Source organism: Microtus pennsylvanicus, chromosome 4 (genome assembly GCF_037038515.1).
Source record: "Microtus pennsylvanicus isolate mMicPen1 chromosome 4, mMicPen1.hap1, whole genome shotgun sequence".
Classification (NCBI taxonomy): Eukaryota; Metazoa; Chordata; class Mammalia; order Rodentia; family Cricetidae; genus Microtus; species Microtus pennsylvanicus.
This window is the reverse complement of record NC_134582.1, coordinates 58,607,626-58,632,690: the sequence shown is the minus strand read 5'-3', so window position 1 is coordinate 58,632,690 and position 25,065 is coordinate 58,607,626. Positions and strand designations below refer to the sequence as shown.

At 37.9% G+C, this 25,065-nt stretch overlaps 1 protein-coding gene across 7 annotated transcripts in view; it reads right to left on the bottom strand.

The window, feature by feature from the left end:
- The window catches only part of Nol4 (nucleolar protein 4), a 345,140-nt gene that overhangs the window by 106,915 nt on the left and 213,160 nt on the right, over positions 1 to 25,065 (bottom strand). For all 7 annotated transcript variants that reach the window (XM_075969224.1, XM_075969225.1, XM_075969227.1 and 4 more), the window contains one exon: positions 21,473 to 21,756. In XM_075969224.1, coding sequence (XP_075825339.1) covers positions 21,473 to 21,756 — 284 coding nt within the window. The remainder of the gene's footprint in view (positions 1 to 21,472; positions 21,757 to 25,065) is intronic.

Here is a 25,065-nt window from a genome sequence, read left to right as displayed (position 1 = left end):
AAGAAAATACAGAAAAAAAACATCAGAAAAGTAATTCATCATTCACAACTCCCCAATGAGTTTTTTGGCTCAGAAACAACAGAAGGTCCTGGTAATGGTGCATTGTACTTCAATGTTTGACAAAGAGAACTGGTCACTAATAAACCTATATGCAACAGCTGTTTAAAATATAATACTCCAGAATTGAAGGTAAAACCTCAGTGTTGAAGACAAATCCACTTTAGACACAGGGCTTAATGAAACTGAGCTGGACGGACCTGAGGGTTAGCTTTTCATAGTCTTCTAAGGAGCTGTGTAATCCAAACTGAACCGAAACAAGACTCAAAAATATTCACAGGGACTCAAAAATATTCACAGGGCTGCAATAATTTCACCTTAATATTGGGAGAAACCAGCAGCTATATAATTGGACTTAAGGCTCATTCACGAAGAGGAAATTCTTGCATGGCACTGCAAAGCTAGCCACGTAGCCAGCTACCACACGGGGATAACGAGGACACTGATCTCAAGGAGAGTCCACCACTGCAATTTTCTTAAACTAATGCAACTTCTAACTATATTCTACATACTCATCTTCATGTCCACAGAGAGCTGTAACTCTCACACTTCATCACAGAGAGACTTTTACACAGATTCATACCTGGTTGCAAATGCAGAGAATAAGTGTCTGTGGAGTTTCTAAGCCCAACTGATACATCTGAGAGGTGAATCGTATGCCTAACACTTAGGGAACAATGTGGAAGAGGTGGCAGAAAAATTGCAGGAACCAGAGGCATAATTACCTGTTGGTGTCCCACAGACATTACTACGTGGGAAATGCATGCACGTTGAGAATTCTCTTACCAGTATGGTTGCCTAGACAAGAATTGCATAATGACAATACCAGCTGACATAGCAATGCAGATGGGGGAAATTCAACCTGACTCCTCCTATAGATAAAGAGCCACTGGTGGTCAATAACTGCTGAGATAAGATGCAGTCTTCTCCAGAGATGAGATGTCATAAATGCTGTTAGTCCTAGTAGCCAGTCCTAGATACATGTACATATATAGAATAAAACAAACTCAGAGGATAACATATACACATGTGAATATACTATATATATACATATATATATATGGTGTGTCTGTCTGTGATGTATATATTTATATATGTATGTTAAAAAGGCTTGTAGCAATAATAATTAAAGACCATAACATAAAACTCCCAGGGTGGAGGTAGGAGTAATGTAGAAGCAGTGCTTGTCTGAAGTTCTCAACTAAAAGAAATGTAAGATTAATAGATATTAAAAATAAATAATGCAATAAAGTGAGGAAAATAAAGATGTCCAGAAACACAGAAACAGTTTATAATATTTTACCTACAGAACCACTTCTATAAAATTCCAAAAGGAAAATTTTTATGTTGTAAACAGTTTCAGGAATTAAATCATATCCTTACAGACACAGAGAAAATAAATTACTACTGATTACATTATTCCAAATGAAAGTGTACATGAAAATTTATTTCCAGTCTTATGTTAAGGGATAAATATAATTGCATAAAATGTGTCATGAGTCTATAGCATATAGAAAAGCTATATACTTGTAACAAGAGTAAGAAGGAGGTTGATGAGAACCAAACTTTGTGAGAAATAAGAGAGTAAAGTGCATTTCGGGGAATGAAAAAAAATCAGAAATAATTAAACTAAATAAGAAATATAACACATACATAATGGCTCCTGCTTCCTTCCTTAATATTCAGCAAAATGAATAAAGTTGTAACATGACATAATAGAAGAGTGTATAGTACACATACACACACACACGTATATTGTAAATATAAAAGAATAGCATCTCTGTTTGAGGAAACAGGAAGAGGGAGACATAGTGTCACTTTGTCATATTGAAGCTGAGACATTGTAAATCTAAAGCTTATTCTAATATAGTATACTTAGTAATAAATAATAAAATCAAAGATGAAATACCCTAAAAATGAACAGAATACTTAGTAAGTCAAAATGATGATTAAAATATTCACTCAGTGGAAAAAAGAAGGGAAGAATAAGAAGGATAAAATCCAAGGACATATTAATGTCCAAAATGAAACAATCCAGCTTGATACTATATTCAACAAAGAGTACAAAATTTAAATCATAAAACCTGCAAAGGTTATTTTAACATATATCAGAAAATAGAATAGAATAGATTGTAGAATTTAATATTTGTAAGATGACAGTGGTTTTTAGACTCAAATTATTGTAAAAAAATCTCAGCTGGACTTTATGAAAATCAACAGGATGATATCAAAATTGATGTAAAATTACAACTCAGAACAGCCTAAACTTAATTTTAAAGAACAAAATAGGAGGATTCTTCCTTCTCAGTTTCAAAACTGACTACAAAACTCTAGTCAGCAAGACAATAAGTATATGAGTAGACGAGAGTGGAGAAATAAGTCCAAATGTCTCATCTACTGATCAGCAAAGGAAGAAAGGCGGTTCATCAGCAAGCAAAGCTCTTCATCAAGGAATACTGACAATGAACAATATCATCTTATACTATAAACAAGAAGAGGGTTAGTGATGAATACTAAGGCTGTGGATATAGCTATTCTTTGTTTCTCTGTTTTTATTAATTCTTTGTGTCCTTCACATCATGTGTCTCCATCCCATTCATTTCCCTGTCCCGTTGTATCTACCCTCTGTCCTTGCAACCCTCCCCAAAATAAAATAGAGTAAAATAAAATTTAAGAAAAAGAAGAAGAAAAACTCACTCTTGTCATGGAAGCTGTAGCGACACAGTGAGTCACACAGTAAACCCTTTTATGCATGTACTTTTATTGGCGAGTGTTCATTTCAAAAAATCATTGGTCTGGTTCAAGGCCTCTGGTTTCTGTAGCACTTTTGTTGCTGGGCCCTCACTGAAATTCTCCTGGTTATGCTGCTGTTGCCACGTGTTGTGGAGATCCTGCAGCTTTGGGTCTATAGGACCAGTCCCTTCAAATTCTCCAACAGGTCACAGATGGCTGGATGTTTGGGTGGGTCAACTCATAACCCTGATTCTGGGCCTGGGTATTTGCTTGGTTGGTCAGTCCACCAGCTCTCCCTTGTCCTCACCACCGGGGTAGCTCTATTACATAGGCCTGGTGAGTTCAGCCCTTATAGTGACGAGGAAGGGGAGGAATGGGCTATTTCTGCTTTTCATGTTCTTGGGGTCAGATCTCACACCTACAACTTCAAGACCAGCTCTACTGTGTCACCCATGTGTGGCACAGGGAATTAAGAGCTATGTAGTTTGGATTTCACCAAAACTGAAACCATTTGTGACTCAAGAGAGATTATCAAAATAATAGGAAAAGGGCCAGACACAGAATGAAAGAATATATTGGACCATTGTGTATCCCATGATGGGTTATGTAAAATAGAAAAATGAATCACACAACTTAATACTAAAATAAGAAACAATCCAATGAGAAAGATAGCAAAAAAATTGGTAGAAAACTCCCAGAAACATACATACATAAAGGGGAAGACACCTGGCAGCAGACGTCGCCAGGCAATGTTTTAAAGGCCACAGGATAATTCTACTGTATGCTCAGTAAGATGGCTAAAATAAGAGAGTAGTGACAACTATTTGTGAAAATATAGCTAACCCAAAACTGTCAGTGCAGGTTAAAATGCAGAATGTCACCAACACTTTAGAAAACCTGCTGGTAGAGATATAGTAATGAAAAGACCTGGCATTAGCATAAAAATAGACAGATTGACCAATGGAATCAAATCAAAGACACAGATATTAATCCACACATCCATGAGCATCTGATTTTTGACAAAGAAGCTAAAATTATACAATGGGAAAAAAGCACCTTCAACAAATTATGCTGGCATAACTGGATGTCAATATGTAGAAGAATGCAAATAGATCCACACCTATCCCCATGCACAAAACTCAAGTCCAAATGGATTAAAGACCTCAATATCCATCTGATAGAAGAGAAAGTGGGAAGTAGCCTTTAATGCATGGGCACAGGAGACCACTTCCTAAATTCAAAACCAGTAGCGCAGATACTGAGAGCAACAATAAGTAAATGGGGACCTTCTGAAACTGAGAAGGTTCTGTAAAGCAAAGGACACAGTCAATAAAACCAAAAGCCAGCCAACTAAATGGGAAAAAATCTTTACCAACTACCCATCAGAAAACTGATCTCCAAAAATATATAAATAATTCAAAAATTAGACAACACAATATCAAATAATCCAATTAAAAATAGGTACAAATCTAAACAGAATTCTCAACAGAAAATGAAGAATCTAAAATGACTGAAAGACACTTAAGGAAATATTCAGGGAGATATAAATCAAAACGACACCAGTCAGAATGGCTAAGGTCAAAAACACCAAAGATAGCTTATGCTGGAGAAGATGTGGAATAAGGAGAACACTTCTCCATTACTGGTTGGAATGCAAATTTGTACAACCACTTTGTAAATCAGTATGGAAGTTTCTCAGAAAATTAGGAGTCAACCTACCTCAAGACCCAGCAATACCACTTTTGAGCATATACCCAAAGGATGCTCAATCATACTACAAGGATATTTGTTCAACTATGTTCATAGCAGCATTATTTGTAATAGCCAGAACCTACAAATAATCTCAACTGAAGAATGGGAAAAGAAAGTGTGACACATTTACACAATAGAGTACCTACTCACTGGTATAAAAGAATGACATCTTAAAATTTGCATGAAAAGAAGTGGAACTAGAAAAAACATCCAGAGTTAACCCAGACCCAGAAAGATGAGCATGCTATGTTCTCATAAGTGAATATTAGCTGGAAAGCAAATGATCACAAACCTATAGTCCATGACCCCAGAGTCCACAACCCCAGAGAAGCTAAGTATCAAGGAGAACCCTAAGAGAAACATATAGAGATCCCCCTCGGAAGGGGGAAATAGACAAGATCTTCTTAGAAAATTGGGAGCATAGGGGTAGGAGAAGTTACCTTCTTCTTGAGAGAACTTGAGGGAATGGGGTAGTTTAGAAAGGAGAAGGACAGACACAGAAAACAAGAAAAGAGATATCTTGATTGAGGGAGCCATTATGGGGCTATCAAGATACTTAAACTAGGGAAATTCCCAGGAATCCACAAAGATGACCACACTTAAGACCCTAAGGAATAATAGAGAGGGTGCCCGAATTTGTCTTGCCCTGTAGTCAGATTAATGACTATCTTAAACTTCACCATAGAACCTTCATCCAGCAACTGATGGAGGCAGAGAGCCACAACAGAGTGTTGGCCTGAGCTCCCATAGTCCAATAGAAAAGAGTGGGAAGAATTAGAATATGAACAAAGAGGTCAAGACCATGATGGGGAAACCCATTGCAACAGCTTACCTGAGCTAGTGGGAGCTCACCAACTCTTGCCAGAAAGGGAAGGAACCAGCATAGGACCAAACTAGTCTCTCAGAATGTGGGTGACAATTGCATGGTTGAGGGAGACTATGGGGGTCACTGACAGTGGGACCAGAATTTATCCCTAGTGATTGTACTGGCTTTTTGGAACCCATTCTCTTTGGCGGGATACCTTGCTGAGTCTAAATATAGTGTGTGTGTGTGTGGGGGGGGGGGTCTTGGTCCTTCCTGAAAGCAATGTGCCTTACCCTCTCTGAGGAATAGATAGGGGTGTGGTGGGGATGAAGGTAGAGGGAATGGGAGGAGAGGAGGAGTGGAAACTGGGATTGGTATGTAAAATGAAAAAGATAGGTTTTTTTTATAATGAAGAAATGACAGAGGCTGCAAGCAAAGGCAAGGCCACAGGTTTTCGTGTGTGAATGTCATCTACTACAATGCATAGAGGACGTGCTTGCCTTGAATTTAAAAAAAAACATCTTGAATTGATTTGAAAAAGAACATTATGTCAGGAGCAGAGACAAGAACATGGCTGGCAATTTTACACATTACTCCCAAACATTAAATTTAAAAAATAATGTTTTATTCATGTGCACAAATGAAAATGCATTTGGGTTTGTTGTCTCTACATGTCGAGTTGTTTAGTCAATGTGCTGAATGCATGAATGAACAATGGCAGCAGAGGCTGCATGGACAGGACATTTCTGCAAATTTACTGGGCTGCAGATAGGACCGAGTCTTGCTCATGACACATACTTATTTTCCTCCTCAGCCTTCCATTGGCATTTCCCACCTGAGTGTTAAGTAAAAGACATTTGTGCAGGGAAGGTACAGAAGTCTTGCTAACATGGTTTCAGAAACTCTGACATGAATTTTATACTATGGGTTTCTGTTTTGATGATGCTAACTGGCATAATTTTTCATCACAAGTTGATAGGAAAAATATAACTAAATGTTCTTTCTCTCATTGTCTTGTGAAGTTTAATGCCAACTCATTCTCCATTATGCTCATATGTCAGGAATAGTCCTTACAACGATATCTTGAATATAACACACTGAGAAATGGCCTTTCATCAAGGCAGTTTTGAATGTGGGTATAATATACATATAGACTTGTGTGTGGACAAATAGACAAACATGTTTGAATTTTTGTTGGGGATATGAGAGTTTTTTAATCTGTGCAAATTGGACTTAAAAATGGGAGGGAAACTCATGATAATGATTGTGGTCATGACAAGGTTAACGAAGGAAGTGTGTGAGTGCTTCAGTTCCCTTGCCTTATCCTCATGATACAATTTTTAACACTTCATTTTCAAAGTTTGTAGTATACAGAATGAAACATCGCAGGAAGTCAACACTAAGTGGCTGCCACTGAAGCAAAAGTTAAAGTATATATACAACATAAATAGTGTTTATGTGTCACTTTGATAAATACCGGGGTGAAGAAAGCAACAATCTTGATGAAAGTATAAAAGGAAATTCAAAGTATTTCTTCAAGACCCATATTTGTTCATGGAGAATGTTTCTAAGACTGGAATTAATTTGACAGGTGTGCACTTGAGAGAGAATTAAGAGTATTGCAGAAACGAGGACTATGAGAAGCAGTGAGAGGCAGATTTAGGAATCAGAAAGGACTGAAGGGAGGGATATTGATCCAGACACTTACTCTAGTGCTTTCTGCTACCATCCACTCAGTTGCCAATGCTGGAAACTAAACCAATGACCATCTTGGTGAGACTACTTCAAAGATTTGAGATAACATCTTATCCATTTGTCTCATCCAGTTCTCAACTCAACAATCACAAAAAGAAAATCTCATCACACCCTCTAATAGAGATGACTACCAAGTTCACAAAAAAAGCCTGTACAGATATAGTCTCTGCATTCTTTCGAGACTCAACACTGCTACCATCTCCTCACATTTTAATTCTGCCATGATTTCTTTTCTTCCTGTCTCCTAATGGTGATTATGCCTAGAGTTAGTCATTCATCATTAGATGCAGGCTCATCATCCAGCTCCTGCTCATTCTCCGGTTCCCTGCTGAGATAGTGTTTATTACACCAAGGTGGTCTTGACTCTCCAAATCCAAACCATTGCCATTGTGCTTCTATCACAAGCTCTCTTCTCATCCCACCTCTAAATTCTCTGTCAGTAATAGCCCAACCCAAACAGACTTGGGGTACCTCCAAGAAACAAGGATGGCTAATTTTCTTTCACTATCATATTCTTTTGGTATTCCTAGGTGTTGAGACTCAATAATATCTGTTAACATGAATAAAATATAAAAAACACAAAAATATATGTATTGTTTAATGAAAAGTTTCTATGTAAATACTAAATCAGAGTTTATAATATTCCTAAAACATATGTCTCTACTGTCGATTCAGAAATGAAGGACATGATGAGACCATTGTAAAAGCTGCTATTCTGAGATCTCCATCAGCATTAACCCTAGTCCTTCATGCAGTCCTATTTTTCCTCTGACAAGATAAATGAAAGTATTGTGAACAAGGAAAGGTGAGCCAAATGGCACAGATGAGTGTTGTGGGAAAGTAATTGGAAAGAATGCGGTTCATAGTACACAGAGGATGATGGAGAGCTTTGGTCCTCTTTAAAGAATCCAGGGAAAACACTATCCCTGGTATTGGAGAAGAGAGCACATGTACAAACCAAAGACCAGTGGTCTGCTCTAACAGCCCTGAAGTCCGGTAGACTCTGGCATTGAACACCTTCACCAAGGAGTTTGTGCTGAAGCAGGGCATCTGACAGACATGCTTCTCAGTCTCTGAAGCATGGTCAGCACCGACAATCTGACTCCAACAGGAAACCTACTGAGGCTCTGTCCACACAATCTGTGTGTGGCAAAGCACCAAATGCTGCTCCAGAGGCAGAGGAAGAAAGATGGAGGAGGGAGGGAGGACAGGGCAGCAGGAGTGGAGATTCAAGATCTTTTTTTTTTTTTTTTTTTTTTTTTTTTTTTTTTTTTTTTTTTTTTTTTTTGGTTTTTCGAGACAGGGTTTCTCTGTGGTTTTGGAGCCTGTCCTGGAACTAGCTCTTGTAGACCAGGCTGGTCTCGAACTCACAGAGATCCGCCTGCCTCTGCCTCCCGAGTGCTGGGATTAAAGGCGTGCGCCACCACCGCCCGGCGAGATTCAAGATCTTGCAGACAATTTGGAGAAGGCATTTACAAAGGAAGCAAACTGAATTGAGTCAACTTTTGAAGAAGTTATTGGAGAGCTAGAATTTTATATTTTGACATCTTTTTTGTTTTATGCTATTGGATATGATAAAATTCAAGCCTTTAGTATTTTAAGTCTAAGCCACTTGGACTCTGCAGCTCTTTTCAATTTTACTTACACACAACTCATTCTCTGCACTTAAAAAAGCTGAAAAATCCTAGAATCAAGTTCGAAAAAAATGATGATAAAGTTCTTAGCCTATTTAGGAACAGAAATCATTGTGGCATGTCAAAACTTTTATACAAACTAATCATGACCCATAGTCAAGGTTAAAACGTGTGATTATCTTTCCTAATATTGAGATTCCTTGATAATACTTATCTAAGAATGTATGAGATATTCTGAAAACAGACAGCGTCTCAATTTTAGACAGAGGGGAGTCAGAAAACTCACCACCTCATTCTCTGTTCTCATGAGGCACAGGTGTAACATTATTGTACTTTTGCTTTTACAGAATTTAGTCAATCATTGAGTTCTGAAAGTCATCCTTTCTTTGAGTTTCCTAAGGACATGTGCAAGAATGTATAGTCATCCTCTTGTTTTTACTGATGTTTTCCAATGGTCTGGAGCTCTTTAATGAACACAAGCATCTTCACTGTTCCATTATTTTGTTATACTCTGTTATTTATGAGATTGTGTCACTCAATCAACAAGTTTTTTTTTTCAAGAGTAGGAATGGTATTTTATTTATCTCAGCATTTTCCTTTTCTAATATGCTAACTGGGATTTCATATCACTGTTTCTTTAGTGGGAGAAATAATATTTTTCTTGTTACTTTTGAAAATTTAGTATTTTGATGATATTAATATTTGTGAGTCCAAACTACATATTCCTCAATACTGAAACCTATTCCCTTCTCTTGGAGATAAAGTCCAAACTTTCAGCACTCAGTAGAAACCTCAATGATTGACTAAATTCTGTAAAGCAAAAGTACAATAATGTTACACCTGTGCCTCATGAGAACAGAGAATGAGGTGATGAGTTTCCTGACTCCCCTCTGTCTAAAATTGAGACGCTGTCTGTTTTCAGAATATCTCATGCATTCTTAGATAAGTATTATCAAGGAATCTCAATATTAGAAAAGATAATCACACGGAACCTCTGCTTCATCTTTTACTCCAGTCCTGCTTCTTCTCTTGTCCTGAGTATGCATCAGCTCCCATGGTTTTCCTGATTTCACACATGTCCTCAATTCACATTATGTATAACTTGTTGCACTGCTTGCTTATTTATAGTTATAACTTAAATGGTGGTCTTTTCAGTTTTCTCTGGATCCACACTAAACACTTTGAATATATTTTTCATTTGAGCTTGAGTTTATTCATTATATTCGTAGTACTTAACTCAGGAATTTGCACACACACACCTAAATAGAATAAGATATCTAAATAGAATAAGAATATCTAAATCTAAATAGAATAAGATATCTAAATAACTTTCTTTTTCTGTTTTATTTTTGAAAAGTGTTTCTTTTAAAACCCAAATAAAAAATTTATTCTAGCAAAATATTTCCCGACAATGATAAATTCACATTTCCAAGTCTCCTCTGAAGGGAAGGCTTTTGTTGTTTACATTGTGCCTCCTTACTGATTTAATGTTGCTGCAATACCCCACCTGCCATGGAGTATGTTCAAGCCCTCTACTTTCCTTGGCACCCCTGTAATTCAATAATGAAGCTTTGGAAGCTGGAGAGTTATGCCAGTCAGTAAAGAGTTCACCACACGAGCATGAGGTCCTGGGTTCAATCCCTAGAACTGATGTTAAAAACTGAACAGTTAGTGTGGTCCTGCATGCATGGGGAGAAGAAGACAGGCAGAATACTGAAGTTGGTTGGATATTCCACTTGACCTAATCAAGAAGTTCTAAGTTTCAATCAGAAAAATCATTTCAAAAATCTGAGTGGTTGGTTCCCAGGAACAGTAACTGAAGCTGTCTTTTGGGCTTTCCAACATGAGTAAGAACAGGCACATGTGCACCCACACACATACAAACATGTGACTACACACACACACACACACACACACAAAAGCAAGACTGAAGATTTGGGTCACTCTGCCAACAAAAGGACATTGAGTACTAGGAGTGTACCCTGAAAATAGTGAGTAGGGTCAAGAATAAACAGTAGAAGTAGAACGTTGTAAGTGCCTGCTATTGCTATAGGCTAGCTATGGAAATGAGATCATAACTGTCATGAGTGTTTTACTTTCTTTGGTTATAAACATGTTTGTATATATTTATGCATTAAGATATATTTGATTACATATTTCCCTATTTATAGCATAATGTATTGACTTTATGTCATAATTTGGTACAATTGATTTTATACCATAGCATTTAAGCTACTAAGGATAGAGCATTTCATTTCCTCTCAAGATGAGGGTTAGTCTGTTTAAAATTAAATCTAAAAGGGTTACTGTTTCATGTTATACAGAATTATGACCTGGTTATTGTCATTGTTTTTGCTTTAATCATAGTGTAAAAAGAGGCAGATGGGCACTGGGTTTGACAGGAGGTCAACCTTTGACGGTTATTGTTATGAACCAACTTGACTAGAATATATGAAATAAAGCTGATAAAGAATTGTTTTCTACATGTTGGGGCAGAGACTGATTTTCATTTGATTGGCTGTAGAATAGTACATCATTAGAGTTAGAGGGTGTTATCCAGTCCACTGATGGCTTGAGCAGAAGAGGGAGGGATAATGAATCTATATTTTTCAGGAGTCGGAACACGCATCTCCTTCTGTTCTAAGACACTGGTACTTTTCTCTTGGTTTTTATCCTTCATATTTAGACTAGAATTTGCACCACCAGTCTCTCTCATTCCAGGCTTGTGGAGTTGGATTAGAGATATCTCACTGGTCTCCATGGATCACACTCTGTAGTTGTCATATCAGGAGCTTCCACAATTATGTGAACCATTATATATATACATACATATGCATATATATCCACCTTATATTGTATATGCTTTATTGGTTTTATATGTTCTCCTAGAAGGCATTCCCAGGAAAATGTATTAGTTAAGGATAGTATAGAAATAAAACTCATAGGTGAATATTGAGGTTTTAAATTTTCCATACACCAAGATGAAATCAAGCTAAAGACATTTAATTTTATTTATTTTTGTCATTTAAAGCTCACAGAACTAGCATTATGATGCTATATTCATGATAAATCCCAGAATCCCACAGTTTGCTATAATTGTTATCCCTTTCAATCCCTCATGCTGCAAATCTATCTCTTTTAAGTCACTGTGTGTGATAAAATATTCACTGAGGAATCTCTGCTCAGAAGGCAAATTGTTCCATGTCACCGGGAATAGGGCAGGCTAAGTCCAAAGACTGGTGCTGGTGAGTTTAACAAGCAAGGTGACAATGTGAAGACACTGCTGTCATGAAAAGGCAGAAGGGATTAAGACCACTGTAATATAGTCCAATGTTACCGCTTGTCACTCAACAGGCATTTGACAGGGAGTGAGCCTCAGGCACACAAATCACTTCAGCATGTGAACATGCCATTGTTACACTGTAATTTTGTACCTTTTTTCATAGACCTTTCCTAGAATTTCACAAAACTCTGTTTTTTGGTGGAATTAAATCTGACTCATGGTACTGGAGAAGTAGAGTTTTAGTAGGAAAGATTCCAATGGGACCAATGACTATCTTAACAAGTAGAGATCCAAGGTGTCCTAGGATCTGCTTTATAAGTACACACTATTCATAGAAACACTCTATAGGATTAATGCCTCTGGAAATAATTACGTATTTCAGTGTAATCTGTGCAATAAGTGGAACTAGAAGGAAGGACGAGAGCACAAGGGAAGAAAAAGAGAAAGTAGTATTTACCCCCTTGAAGAACTTCGCTCTATGGCCAATCTCAGGAGGTGATTTATAGGTTACTGAAACTGTGTATGAAGTTGTCCCAATGAAATGCATGAGATGAGAGCATGCTTGTCATTTCTTGACAAGCTCTAAACCCTGGTGCCAGTAGGAACCATTGTAGCCACTATTGTACATGACTACAAAACATGTATCCCATCCCATCTGGACTTTAAAGCTGCTTACAGGTTAAGCATTACTATTCATGGTTAAAAAATGATGACCTGCTAAGTCATAAATAGGATAAATGTGGCTTTCTGTCTAGGAGGTAAATATGAGCCATTCTGTAGTAGCTGGGGGTGTGACATCAGTCAAATGTCTTCCTGCTTATCAGCAAGAAATGGTTTTGTTACAAGCAAAGAGGTAAAGACCATGATGGGGATAGTAGCCACTGAAACAGCTTACCTGAGCTAACCGAAGCCTTCCAACTCTGGCCTGACAGTGATGGAACCAGCATAGGACCAAATATAGGCCCTCTAACTGTGGGTGACAGTTGTATGGCTGGGGAAGACTGTGGGACCACTGGCAGTGAGACTAGGCTTTTTGGAACCCATTCTCTTTGGAGGGACACCTTGTTCAGCCTAGATACAGGGAGAAGAAACTTGGTTCTGCCTCACAGCAATGTGATAGATTTTGTCAACTACCGTGGGAAGTTTTACCCTCTCTGATGAATCAATGGGCGTGGGATGGGGGAAGGTGGAGGTAGCAGGAGGAGAAGAGGGAGGCAGAAACGGCTTTGGAATGTAAAATGAAGATAGTTTTTTACATATTTATTATGTATACAATATTCTGTCTGTATGTATGCCTGAAGGCCAGAAGAGGACACCAGACCCCATTACAGATGGATGTGAGCCACTGTGTGGTTGCTGGGAATTGAACTCAGGACCTTTGGAAGAGCAGGCATTGCTCTTAACCTCTGAGCCATCTCTCCAGCCCCGAAAGATAGTTTTTTTTTTTAATTTATTGAGAAAAAGAAAAAAAAAAGTTTCCACCTCCTCCCAGCCTCTCATTTCCCTCCCCCTCCTCCCACCCTTCTCCCCCTCCCCCCACTCCTCTACCTTTCCCTCTCCAGTCCAAAGAGCAGTCAGGGTTCCCTGCTCTGTGGGAAGTCCAAGGTCCTCCCCCCTCCATCCATGTCTAGAAAGGTGAACATCCAAACTGGCTAGGCTCCTACAAAGCCAGAACATGAAATAGAATCAAAATCCCGTGCCATTGTCCTAGGCTTCTCATGAGCCTTCATTGTTTGCCATGTTCAGAGAGTCCGGTTTCCCTCCTGGCTATGGGCAGTAGATAAAATTGCCGGGGAAAAATTGGGATCTTGGGGGTTGCGTAGGGTGGGATGGGGTAAGGGGAGATGGGGAGAGAAAAATGAGAAGGGGAGGATGGGGGGAACTTGGGAAAACAGGATGATTGGGATAAAGGAAGTCTGGATAGGGGAGCACGGAACCACAATTCTTAGTTAAGGGAGCCACCTTAGGGTTGGCAAGAGACTTGCCAGGAGCCCAAGGTGATGTCCCCAGTTAGTTCCTTGGGCAGCTGAGGATAGGGAACCCGAAATGATCCTATCCTATAGCAATACTGACAAATATCTTGCATATCACCATAGAACCTTCATCTGGTGATGGATGGATATAGAGACAGAGACCCACACTGGAGCACTGGACTGAGCTCCCAAGGTCCCAGTGAGGAGCAGAAGGAGGGAGAACATGAGAAAAGAAGTCGGGACCACGAGGGGTGCACCCACCCACTGAGACAGTGGAGCTGATCTATTGGGAGCTCACCAAGGCCAGCTGGACTGGGACTGAAAAAGCATGGGAAAGATAGTTTTAAAAAAAAATAAATTAAAATTTAAAATAAGAACATTGTGTGTGTGTTTTGATCACACACATCGTGCTTCACTTACTCTCACCCCCACTCTCAGTCACCCCAATCCGGTAGATTTTTCTATGACTATGGGGTTGGGAGTATCTATAGGAGCCTAACAGTCTCACTTTCTGTATGCAAGTGAAATTAGTGAATGTCCTCACAGAATCCTTCAGTTGCCAGTAGATCAGCAGGGAGGGTTTAAGGCCCCAATGGCAGCTCCTCCCCATGACTGGCTGGAGATTGGCCCAGCACTGCACAAGCCCAGGGCAGGTGCTTCCAGTGGAAGTGAAGATAATGTTCAGTAACTCCTTTCCTCATCGTTGGACTCATACTCTGTTCCTTCTTCTACAAAGTTATGTTAATTTACATTGTAGTTGTAGTAGTTTAAATGTGAGCTACATTAGAGATGCTTGATTTATAGAGATTTTGTTTTCCTATATGTAAAACCTAAGAAAATAAGTTTATTTCTAATGAACCATTGTGACAATGGCATGAGACAATGCCTTAAGTAGTTCCCTATCTAGCGTAATAACGCAGAATATTCTATATTCGTGATTGGTCCCTGGGACAAATTAATTAGTTCATGTTTTTGAGCCCATTAAGTCAAGTTATCCTCTTGGCATGACCAACTTCAACACCTCTCTTCCAAAAGTATAAGATACATGACAATACGGGCCTGCAATATGCCTCCATTGATAAAAGTGCTTGCCTCTCAATTTGGAGGACCTGAATTTATTCCCTGGAATTCATGCAAAAGGAAGCAGAGAAAAAAATTACACAAAGTGGTCCTCTGACCTCCACACACATGTGGCACACTCATAATGGCACATAACTCACTTGCTATCTATTATCTATTAATAATAGATAAAGTTTAAATAATTACAATTATAATAATGCCCTTTAAGTTTGTTCTTGAATGTTTAACATTAATAAGAATATAAACCCTTATATTAAGGTAGTTGGAATGAATAGGTTGTTTAATCTGGTTTTCATTTCTCTTCCTTTCTTCTTTTCTGAAATTTAGGAGAGTATTTTTTCAAAGAGTTCTAATCATACCAGTTCTTATGAGAAATGTACAAATCATTTCAGATTGTTCAATCTAGACCATTTTATTTTTCTATATTAAACCTGTTACTGTTGCCAAGGCACCTACAAAATTGAAAGATATTTTTAACAATTTGACCTTATTTCTAAGAAAGAACACAATTCATAAAGCAACACAACACACACATCACACAAACCATGATTAAAATCCCATAAGAATAATAAGCATAATAAAGCACAAAATCATTTAAAATAAGATTTTTGTATCTATGAAATAAAAAGAAATCTAGACTGGTCGGTTCCATAACTTGGTAAAAATGCATCTTATAACTTTAGATACTTAAGTTATGAATGCAGGACAGTGGTGGCTGAGGGACACTTGGGTTGCCTATTGACCTCACTGAGCTCTTGAATGTTTAAAAAGGAACTCAGAGTGCATATTCTGTTGCACAGGCATAATTACAAATCCCATTCACCTTTCACCTTTGAGGACATGAATTATAAAAGACTCCGGTCTGTCGTATTTGTTATCCTGAGATAACGAATGTGTGATGAACTAAGTGTGCTGGTGCATGGACATGATACCGACATAACATCCTTCTCCATCTTACTTGTTGTAGTCACATCAGAATAGTGGGAAAAATGAGCACATGTGATGGTAAGCAGGACAACGATGCCTTCTTATGGCATCCTTTCGATTAAATGTGCGTGTGCGCGTGTGCGTGTGTGTGTGTGCGTGTGCGTGTGTGTGTGTGTGTGTGCGTGTGTGTGTGCTTAGGCACAGGTACAGACGTCAGGAGACAAATGGATTGAATCAGTTCTCTCCTTCGACAGATTCTTAAGCTTGGCAGAGCATGCCTTTCATACTGAGCCATCTTGCCAGCTCCACAGTGACTTTTTAAACAGGTCTGGTGCTGTAGTGATGAATCAGAGGTTAACTACACCGGCTACTCCTCCAGCAGATCCAGGCTCAGAGCCCAACACCCACACTGTGCTGTTTTCCACACTAGGCTTCATCACCTAATTGTGTAATTGACAATTAAGAGAAATTAATTACAATCTGGTTTTGATTTTCTTTCCTATAAACACAGCTGGCGATGTGTACCATCTCTTCTCGCCATGACAATGCTTCGAGGTTTGACTATGTTGTTTTGTACACGAGCTCCTCCTTGTTACAGCTGACATAGTGCACCAGTAACAGACCGGTACTCCCTTTCCTCTGTGGCTATCAATGTAATTTAAGCCCTATATCTCCTATGAACACATGTTTTTCTAAAGAGTTCTTGGCTATCCTTTCATCTTATCCCACATTGCTCCCTTGAGCCCTCATCATATTAGAAGTCTTCTTCGTTCTTCTTGCGTCACTTAAAGCTACCTTGCAGCAGAGATATTTGTGCAATCCATCCCAAAGCTCAGTCTGAGCATGCTTTCTGCCTGTCATGCAATGCCTCACCCACCCATTCCCCACCCTCCAAAGGCAAGAGACTTGAACCTAGAGTGGCTCCCAGGAGCCCAAGGCGATGTCCCCAGTTAGTTCCTTGGGCAGCTGAGGATAGGGAACCTGAAATGACCCTATTCTAGAGCAATACTGACGAATATCTTACATATCACCATAGAACCTTCATCTGGTGATGGATGGAGATAGAGATAGAGACCCACACTGGAGAACTGGACTGAGCTCCCAAGGTTCCAGTGAGGAGCAGAAGGAGGGAGAACATGAGCAAGGAAGTCAGGACCACGAGGGGTACATCCACCCACTGAGACAGTGGGGCTGATCTATTGGGAGCTCACCAAGGCCAGCTGGACTGGGACTGAAAAAGCATAGGATAAAACCTGACTCTCTGAACATGGAGAACAATGAGGGCTGATGAGAAGCCAAGGACAAGGCATGGGGTTTTGATCCTACTTCATGTTCTGGCTTTGTGGGAGCCTAGCCAGTTTGGATGTTCACCTTCCTAGACATGGACAGAGGGGGGAGGGGGAGAAGCGTGGGAGGAGGGGGAGGGAAATGGGAGGCTGGGAGGAGGTGGAAACTTTTTTTTCCCCTTTCTCAATAAAAATAAATAAATCTAAGGGATAGCAAGATGATTATATAAGTAGAGATGTCTATGTATGATAGACATCTATTTGACTTCTATCTATTGGTCTATACATGAGACCCTACACTCCATACAAATTGAATAAAATAAAAAATTAGAAAGAATTCATTTAAGAAATGAATAGCTGAACATAGCGGACAATGAGGAATACTGAGAACTCACGAACAATTGCAGTGGGTTTTTGATCCTACTGCACGTACTGGCTTTGGGGGAGCCTAGGCAGTTTGGATGCTCACCTTAGGAGACCTGGATAGAGGTGAGCGGTCCTTGGGCTTCCCACAGGTCAGGGAACCCTGATTGCTCTTTGAGCGGATGAGGGAGGGTGACTTGATCGGGGGAGGGGGAGGGAAATGGGAGGCGGTGGCGGGAAGGAGGCAGAAATCCTTAATAAATAAATAAATTAAAAAAAGAAATGAATAGTAGGCCCAGATGATATTCTCTTATAGATATCATTTTCCATATTTTTTTTAAAAAAATGTGTCTGTCATTCAGGTAAAATTGCAATTTCCTAAACTTGTTCTTTCTGACAACAAAGTATCATCCACCATCATTTCTATCCTAAACAACTACTTATCAGGACCAACATCATTACAGAGCAACAAAAAAAAAAGTTACCAAAAATCATCAATTTTAAACAATAATAAATTAGAACGCCCACAAACAAAGCCAATCTAATTACAAACGTCCAAGTACTACAGTTAGCATTTCAAAGATGATCTCATGCACACACAACTTAAGAGGTCATTCCTTGAATGCTTTCTTCTATTCATAGCAGAAAAATGCAATATCAATCTTCTTGGTAATTATAATTAATATTTCATGGTCTTTAATTTGAATGGTAACATTTCATTTTAGTGAAAAGTAAATGAAACATTAATTGAAAAAATATGACAAGGAACATGTGGAGAAAAAATATCATTAAATAAAATAAAAACAGAACCATCCTGGGACCTGAGCCTGAAGATTATAAGCAAGATTGCATATTAGGCACGAAACAGTAATCACAAGCCCTGCTTGATATGAGTATATTATAAATATGCTATTACATGTAACAGCAGTTATTATTGAGACATTATTCTTGTGAGATTGCATTAGAATATTTTACCATATGATGTAAAGTGCGACTAGACTCCAAAACTCAAAATTAGAAAAGTAACAATTAAATACCTACCCTTCGGCATTTCTAGAGTTCTATATTTCCCTCCATTTGAATTCTGGATTTATTTTCAGTTCCAACAACTAATAACTTCTAGCCTGGTATAAACACTAGGCTTGTGATTTATGATCCTTTCTTCTCTATAGAGTTGGTTCCCTCAGATTTCTTCATGGGTCTTATTTTCCACAATCATTGTCATTTCTCCTCAGTTCTGAATTTTAATGTTATTAACTCGCCTCTTAAACTGTGGTTGTGAGCAAAGAAAACAAATACCACCTGAATTCTTTGGGTGCAATATATCTTGTCTTTAGATTGGTTAATGTGATTTCTCTCTGGTCTACTGAGTGAATTTGCATAATAATAAGCAATCAGTTAAAAAGTATCCGCCAATTCAGGGCTGCTTTCCAAGCATCTCTATGCACTCTTCTAGCCTTTAAATGCTTTTAAATCATTTTTTGTTTGTTATTATTCTCAATAAAACCGTGAAATAGGTCAGTGTTAAACTCATAAATCTAAGCTTCTCAGTGAGTCTACATTATTAAGCTTTTAGATCCCTTCAACAAACAGAGAAATTGGTGGTTGTGTAATTACCTAAGGTTTCACTGAAATGATAGAAAGTTCCATGAAAATCTATAAGATAATGCTGATGGAACAAAGTTTGGGCCAAAATTCTTTTGATAGTTTTAGGGTAAAATAACGCTGACCAGAGACCAGAAACCCTACAATATTCCACATGTGGACTCTACTCCAGAAAAGAAAATACAGACAAAATCTAGCACTTGCAAATGGGTATATATACACACATGAATTCCACATACACACTTGTTCAGCATTTATACACACATGAACAACACATGTACATGCACAACACACAGCCCACACACTAAAAACAGAAAAAAAAAACTAACGAGCTCACATTTTTTTTTACTATGTTTTACATTCCCATTGCTTTTTGATTCCTACGTCCATTATTTTTCTTATAACGTGCTGCGATAGCTCTGTAACCAGGCTTCTGCCCCCCTTTCCTTCAGTTCCCAACTTACTACTTACAACTTACCACTACATTGTTGCCAGAATAATAAACTTCAAAACAACCAAGTTAGAAGCATCATTATCATACTTAACTGCAGTGAATATAACCCCAAATCTTAAAAGGCCCTAAAGCCTTGATTAAGGGACTTTAGCCATTCTAAGTTCCCTGAAACCTCTAAGCCAAGAGTACAAGTCCTGGCATGTTTAGAACATGAAGGACACACGAATCTCAAAGATCAAAACTCCAGAGATGCATTAAGTGACATGCATTAAAATTTAACAAATTTATTTCTGACTATGTTGGAAAAAGCAGTGAAAGCTCTGTCACTGTTTATCCTTTCTGTGATTTCTTTAATAGAGAAGTAAAGCTACATTTAAGATTAATGTTAAATTAGGAGAACTTTAACTTTATGAAGATGGTTGTGGTCCTAAAATAGTTACTAACATTAAAGCAAGGTCCTAAATTTGAATGAGTTTATGAATTGAATGAGTTAAGAGCCCCAAAATCTTAAAATTCAGTATCATCACGATGACAAGTAAACTTCTCTATTTGTATTCATATAAATCTTTTATGGTTACCTAGGCTTTTTAAAGACAAGATACTATAGAATGAAGAAAAATGTACCTCTCTATTCTATGTTTGCAATGCTTCGAATGTCAGTAAGTAGAAAAACACTTGCAATGTATGATCTATCTTTGAACCACCAAAGAATGTATTAATGCATTTACCAGAGCAAATGGTAGTGGTCTCCCTTAGAAGAGCTTAAGTGTCTTACAATGTCAAGTGACTCACTGAAAGAGGATAATGCAACACACCCTCAGGCAAGGAGGAGATTTAAATAGAGCCAATTTCAAAAGCATAAAGCTTTTGCAAATGACAGAGTTATTCCAGGTTGAGACACTCTGTTTATAGGATCTCTACTAAATGCTAGGTCTACAGCTAGATGTTAAAGGCCTGCATGAATCAAGGACATCAAAAAGAAGAATGTAATAAAGTTCTCAGTTCTGTCTAAAGTTCTGCACCTTTGGAAATGACAGTTTTTTGACAGCCTCTGTTGGCAGCTGGCTATCCCCTCTGCAGTACAACTTGATGAACTGGATTAAGATGCTAACAAGATGACTGACATCTATAGAAGAAACTGGTTCTTTAAAATGAGCACAGCAGAACGTCTAGTGTGGATGCTTTCAAAGATTAAAATGTTTTAAGAAATAAACTAAGCATAGAGATGTTGCAATTTAGTTTAATGTAAACTATCTAGAATTTAGATAATATGTCTGAAGGAGGTTGTGGATCCATGACAGCTTTCTGCACATATTTAATCTACAAATTCCAACTTGGCCACTGACATTTTACAGTTCTCGGCATCCCTAAAGCAAATTAGTGATGAAGCCCCAGGTCTCCAGAGCAAACTGGAGAATTGAATTGAAACTTTCTGCCTATTTGTCTATCCAATCTAGAGAAATGAGAAAGTGATGTCTTTGTTGTTCACAATTGTGACTTGAGACTAAACGTTTCACACTTGCACATGGCAAGTTCCCAGGGACTGATCCACAAGTAAATCACAGAAATGAAATATATTAAATCAAACAATTCCTTTATCAAGTAACACCCACAGCATCACGACATGTTCCGCTTGATTCTATTGCCCCAGCATAATGTTTTGTGAACACACATGATTAAGAGTTTATCAGTAATTTACATGTGTGCTTCCTCTTGACATTCATGACCATGTAAAAACCATCCCGCAATCGTAATGGAATCTTACCTTGCTTCCGTTTTCTCTTGCTTCCCGTTCCATCTTGAGGTCGGAGATTAGAAGGTTCTTGTACTTGTTTTTCCCATTACTGCCTTGGTCATCTATCCTGTACTCTGAAGTCAGCTGTGCAGAGAGGGGACTGTCGCTCAAGTTCAGTGGCTGGTCTTCTTGTTCCAGCCCAGTTTTGCCATCACTGCTGGAGTCCCCAGTCTCCCTGCCATGAGCCCCTCCTGAAGCGACTGAGCTGTGCCCCAGAGTCTCGTTGCCATTAAAGCTCTCTGCGGCAGAGTCATCTGTTGAGAAGAGAGATGCATGGTTTAAGGAATATGCTCGATCATCTCCAACTAGCGTCGACTAAGTTCTGATAGATGTGCAGCAATATGCCTCTGATTTTATTCAGAAATGTAATTTAACTAAGTAGTAACCTTGTTTTGAAGCAGAAATTATTTTTTAATCCAATGAACACACTAAAACACAAACATGATGTCAAATAAAAGAGAAGACAGTTCAATATCAAAAGTAATCTGAAAAAAAAGTCAATTTAACAAAAAGAATGAGATAATGACCAATTATTTTACAAAAGTAATTGACTCCTGCATTAAGAATATTCAGACTTGAAGGCAATTCACTAATAAATGGCAGGTCCTATCCAGGTATGGACATATTGCTATATGTTTCCTAGGTGTTAAGTATTACATAAAATATATTAAAAACACTCATAATCTTTGTCCCAGGATGTATACTTTAGGGACTTTTAAGTGTAGATGGTTTAATCTTTGTGTGTAGCTCTGTGAAGTTAAAAATACATGTGTACCAATATTAATCTGAATAACAAAATTAAGAAATAACAAAGATTTTTAAAAAGTGGATTAATAAGAGAAATAGAATATTATATACTTATCATATTTCATTTTAATATTTAGGGAAATGTGGGCTCATGAGGTAGTGATAAGAAAAGCTAGATGGGTAGCTGATTTTTGTTTCAACGTATAAAAGGAAAATACATAGGTAAAATTTATTTAAAATATTTACATTGCATTTTTCTTATCCAAATTTATCATAGACTATGAAGGGTAATGGTGAACAGATATGAGAATCTATTTCTTTAAAAGGTTATTAATGGATCTTAACTATAGTAATATAAGTAAGAGGAATAAAATGCACTGTGATTTTGCACACTTCTGGATATTATGAAATCTGCATTGTTTGTAGGGTATAAGTTAATGTTTTTAATCAATTCCATTAATGAAAAAACACACAGAACCTCTAAAACAGGTCTGTTTATTTATTTATCCACAGACCATTTTTAGGTTTATGACTCTGGTTCCAATATGTAAAAAAATACTTGGTCTATTGAGATCTGCTTTCTGTGATTCACAAATAATTAAAGGGACAGAAAAGTTATCATAAAACAAACACATTCAGCTGCTATTCAGGGCAATAAATTAAGTCTTCTGGGACTGTGGTGGTACAAATTGAACTCCTAAAATAAAAAACAGCTGCCAGGTGAACATGTTGGGAATTTTCCTCGGAGGGGACTCAGCACAAGCCAAGTCATGGACAGAAGATTATTTAGGGCAAAGGACATGTAAGAGATCACGGTAAGCACCAAACACAGACTGGGAAAAGAAGGAAGGGAGTAATAGAATAGGACGTGACATGCTGTTGGGGGGCTGGGCCCTCATTCAGAGCCAATGTGAGCACGTTAGGTCTGTTTGACAGGGAGGTGACAGGACAACAGAAAACCTATTTTTCCCGATGTTGTTTTGAGTTCTGAGATGGTATCTCTTTACCTAGTATACACCTGACTATAAAATTCTATTTTACAGACATTACTCAGACTTTTATGAGGACAGTGGTATGAAAAGGACAAAAGGAAAATATAGAGGTGATCAGTTAAAAGAATCAGAAACCATCAAAGTCGGCATCTCTGCAGACTGAGATGGGTAGGGAGAGAAATAAGAACAGTGAGGAGCAGAAATAGGACAGCCAGGGATCCAGGATGAACACCCGGGGTCCATGATGAACACCAGGATTCAGGGTGAACACCAGGGGTCCAGGATGAACACCAGGGGTCCAGGATGAACACCAGGATTCAGGGTGAACACCAGGTGTCCAGGATGGACACACGGGTTCCAGGATGAACACCAGGATTCAGAATGAACACCAGGGGTCCAGAATGAACACCAGGGGTCCAGGATGGACACCAGGGATCCAGGATGAACATCAGAGGACCAAGATGGAAGGGAAATTAAAGGCAACTAATGAATTTAAATAAAATTACTTGAACAATAATTTAAAACAGTAAATCAGTTAAAACATATTTAAATGAAAAATCATATTACATTTCACATTTTATATTTCTAATCAAAGCATATTTATGGACAGAGATGATATACTCAAGAAAGTTTAAAAAAACTTTACCAAATAGCATAATGGTGGTTTCTATAGCTATTTACTTGTTAAAGCAAAATCAACTTTTTAACCATGAAATGCGTTTTGTTTTTAAACACAGAATTAAAGGGAATGATCTATTAAAAAATTGGAAAATGTGCTTTTATTCTAATTGAAGCAGTTATGCTAATACACACGGGTTATTTAATTTTTGTTATTTCATTCAAAGAGAATCTGGAGGAGAGCACTCATAAACACATGTTCTCACTTTTGTTCACTTGCATCCTCTAAAAATATATCAAACATTCCCTGTAAGAAAGTTTTCTAATATTGAATAAATAACCTAAATATATATTACATTTTAAGCCAAATCCATACTAACATAAACCAAATTAAATTTCTAGTACAGTTAAAAATTAAACCTACTATGTTGTTTTCTTTAATCTAAGATCATGTTATATAAACATATACATAGATAAACTTATTTATATATTAGGTTGGATGATAATTACCATTTGTGAAAATCCTTTGCAACTATCATCTAATTATAATTTCATATAAAATATAAGCAATGTGAGAAATATTTTTAGACAGAGTAGTTCACTCCAGGTGTTACCAAGGTAACTAAACTCAATTGCCTTACATGTTTGATTCCTAAATAAATCACGGTTTTTCACAGAACAAATCAGTAAACTATGTTTATTTGTACAAGATATGCTTAAATATCTTGTAATTTAAATGGTTAAAGGTAACATTTCATGATAAAGTTTTTAAAAAATCAAATTTAAAACAAATTTTAGAGGTTTTCATTTACATAAATCAATCTATTTCGCTGAATAAACATTAAATAGTGGTCAATTTTTATTGTCTTCCCTCATTCAACTACATCTTATATCCTGTGTGTTTGCCCTAACGAACTCACAGCAATTCACTGCTCTTGAGGCTTCATCTGACTTCTGATCCAGTGGGGTTGGCTTCATCTGTCTTGGTTGCTGATGTCAGTAACAGAATGATACACTGAGAGAAGACTATTTTGATTTGTAGTGTCTAAGGGGAGGGCCTTCCGGTTCTCGAAACAAGGCTGATGGGGTCTTCTCTCAAGGATTCAACCTAGGTACCACGCCTCTGTATGAAGTCTGAAGAAAACACAGCACTTGGCCCTTGGTTGAACAGCGATGCCCAGTGCACCTAGCAACAGGTGAGATTGT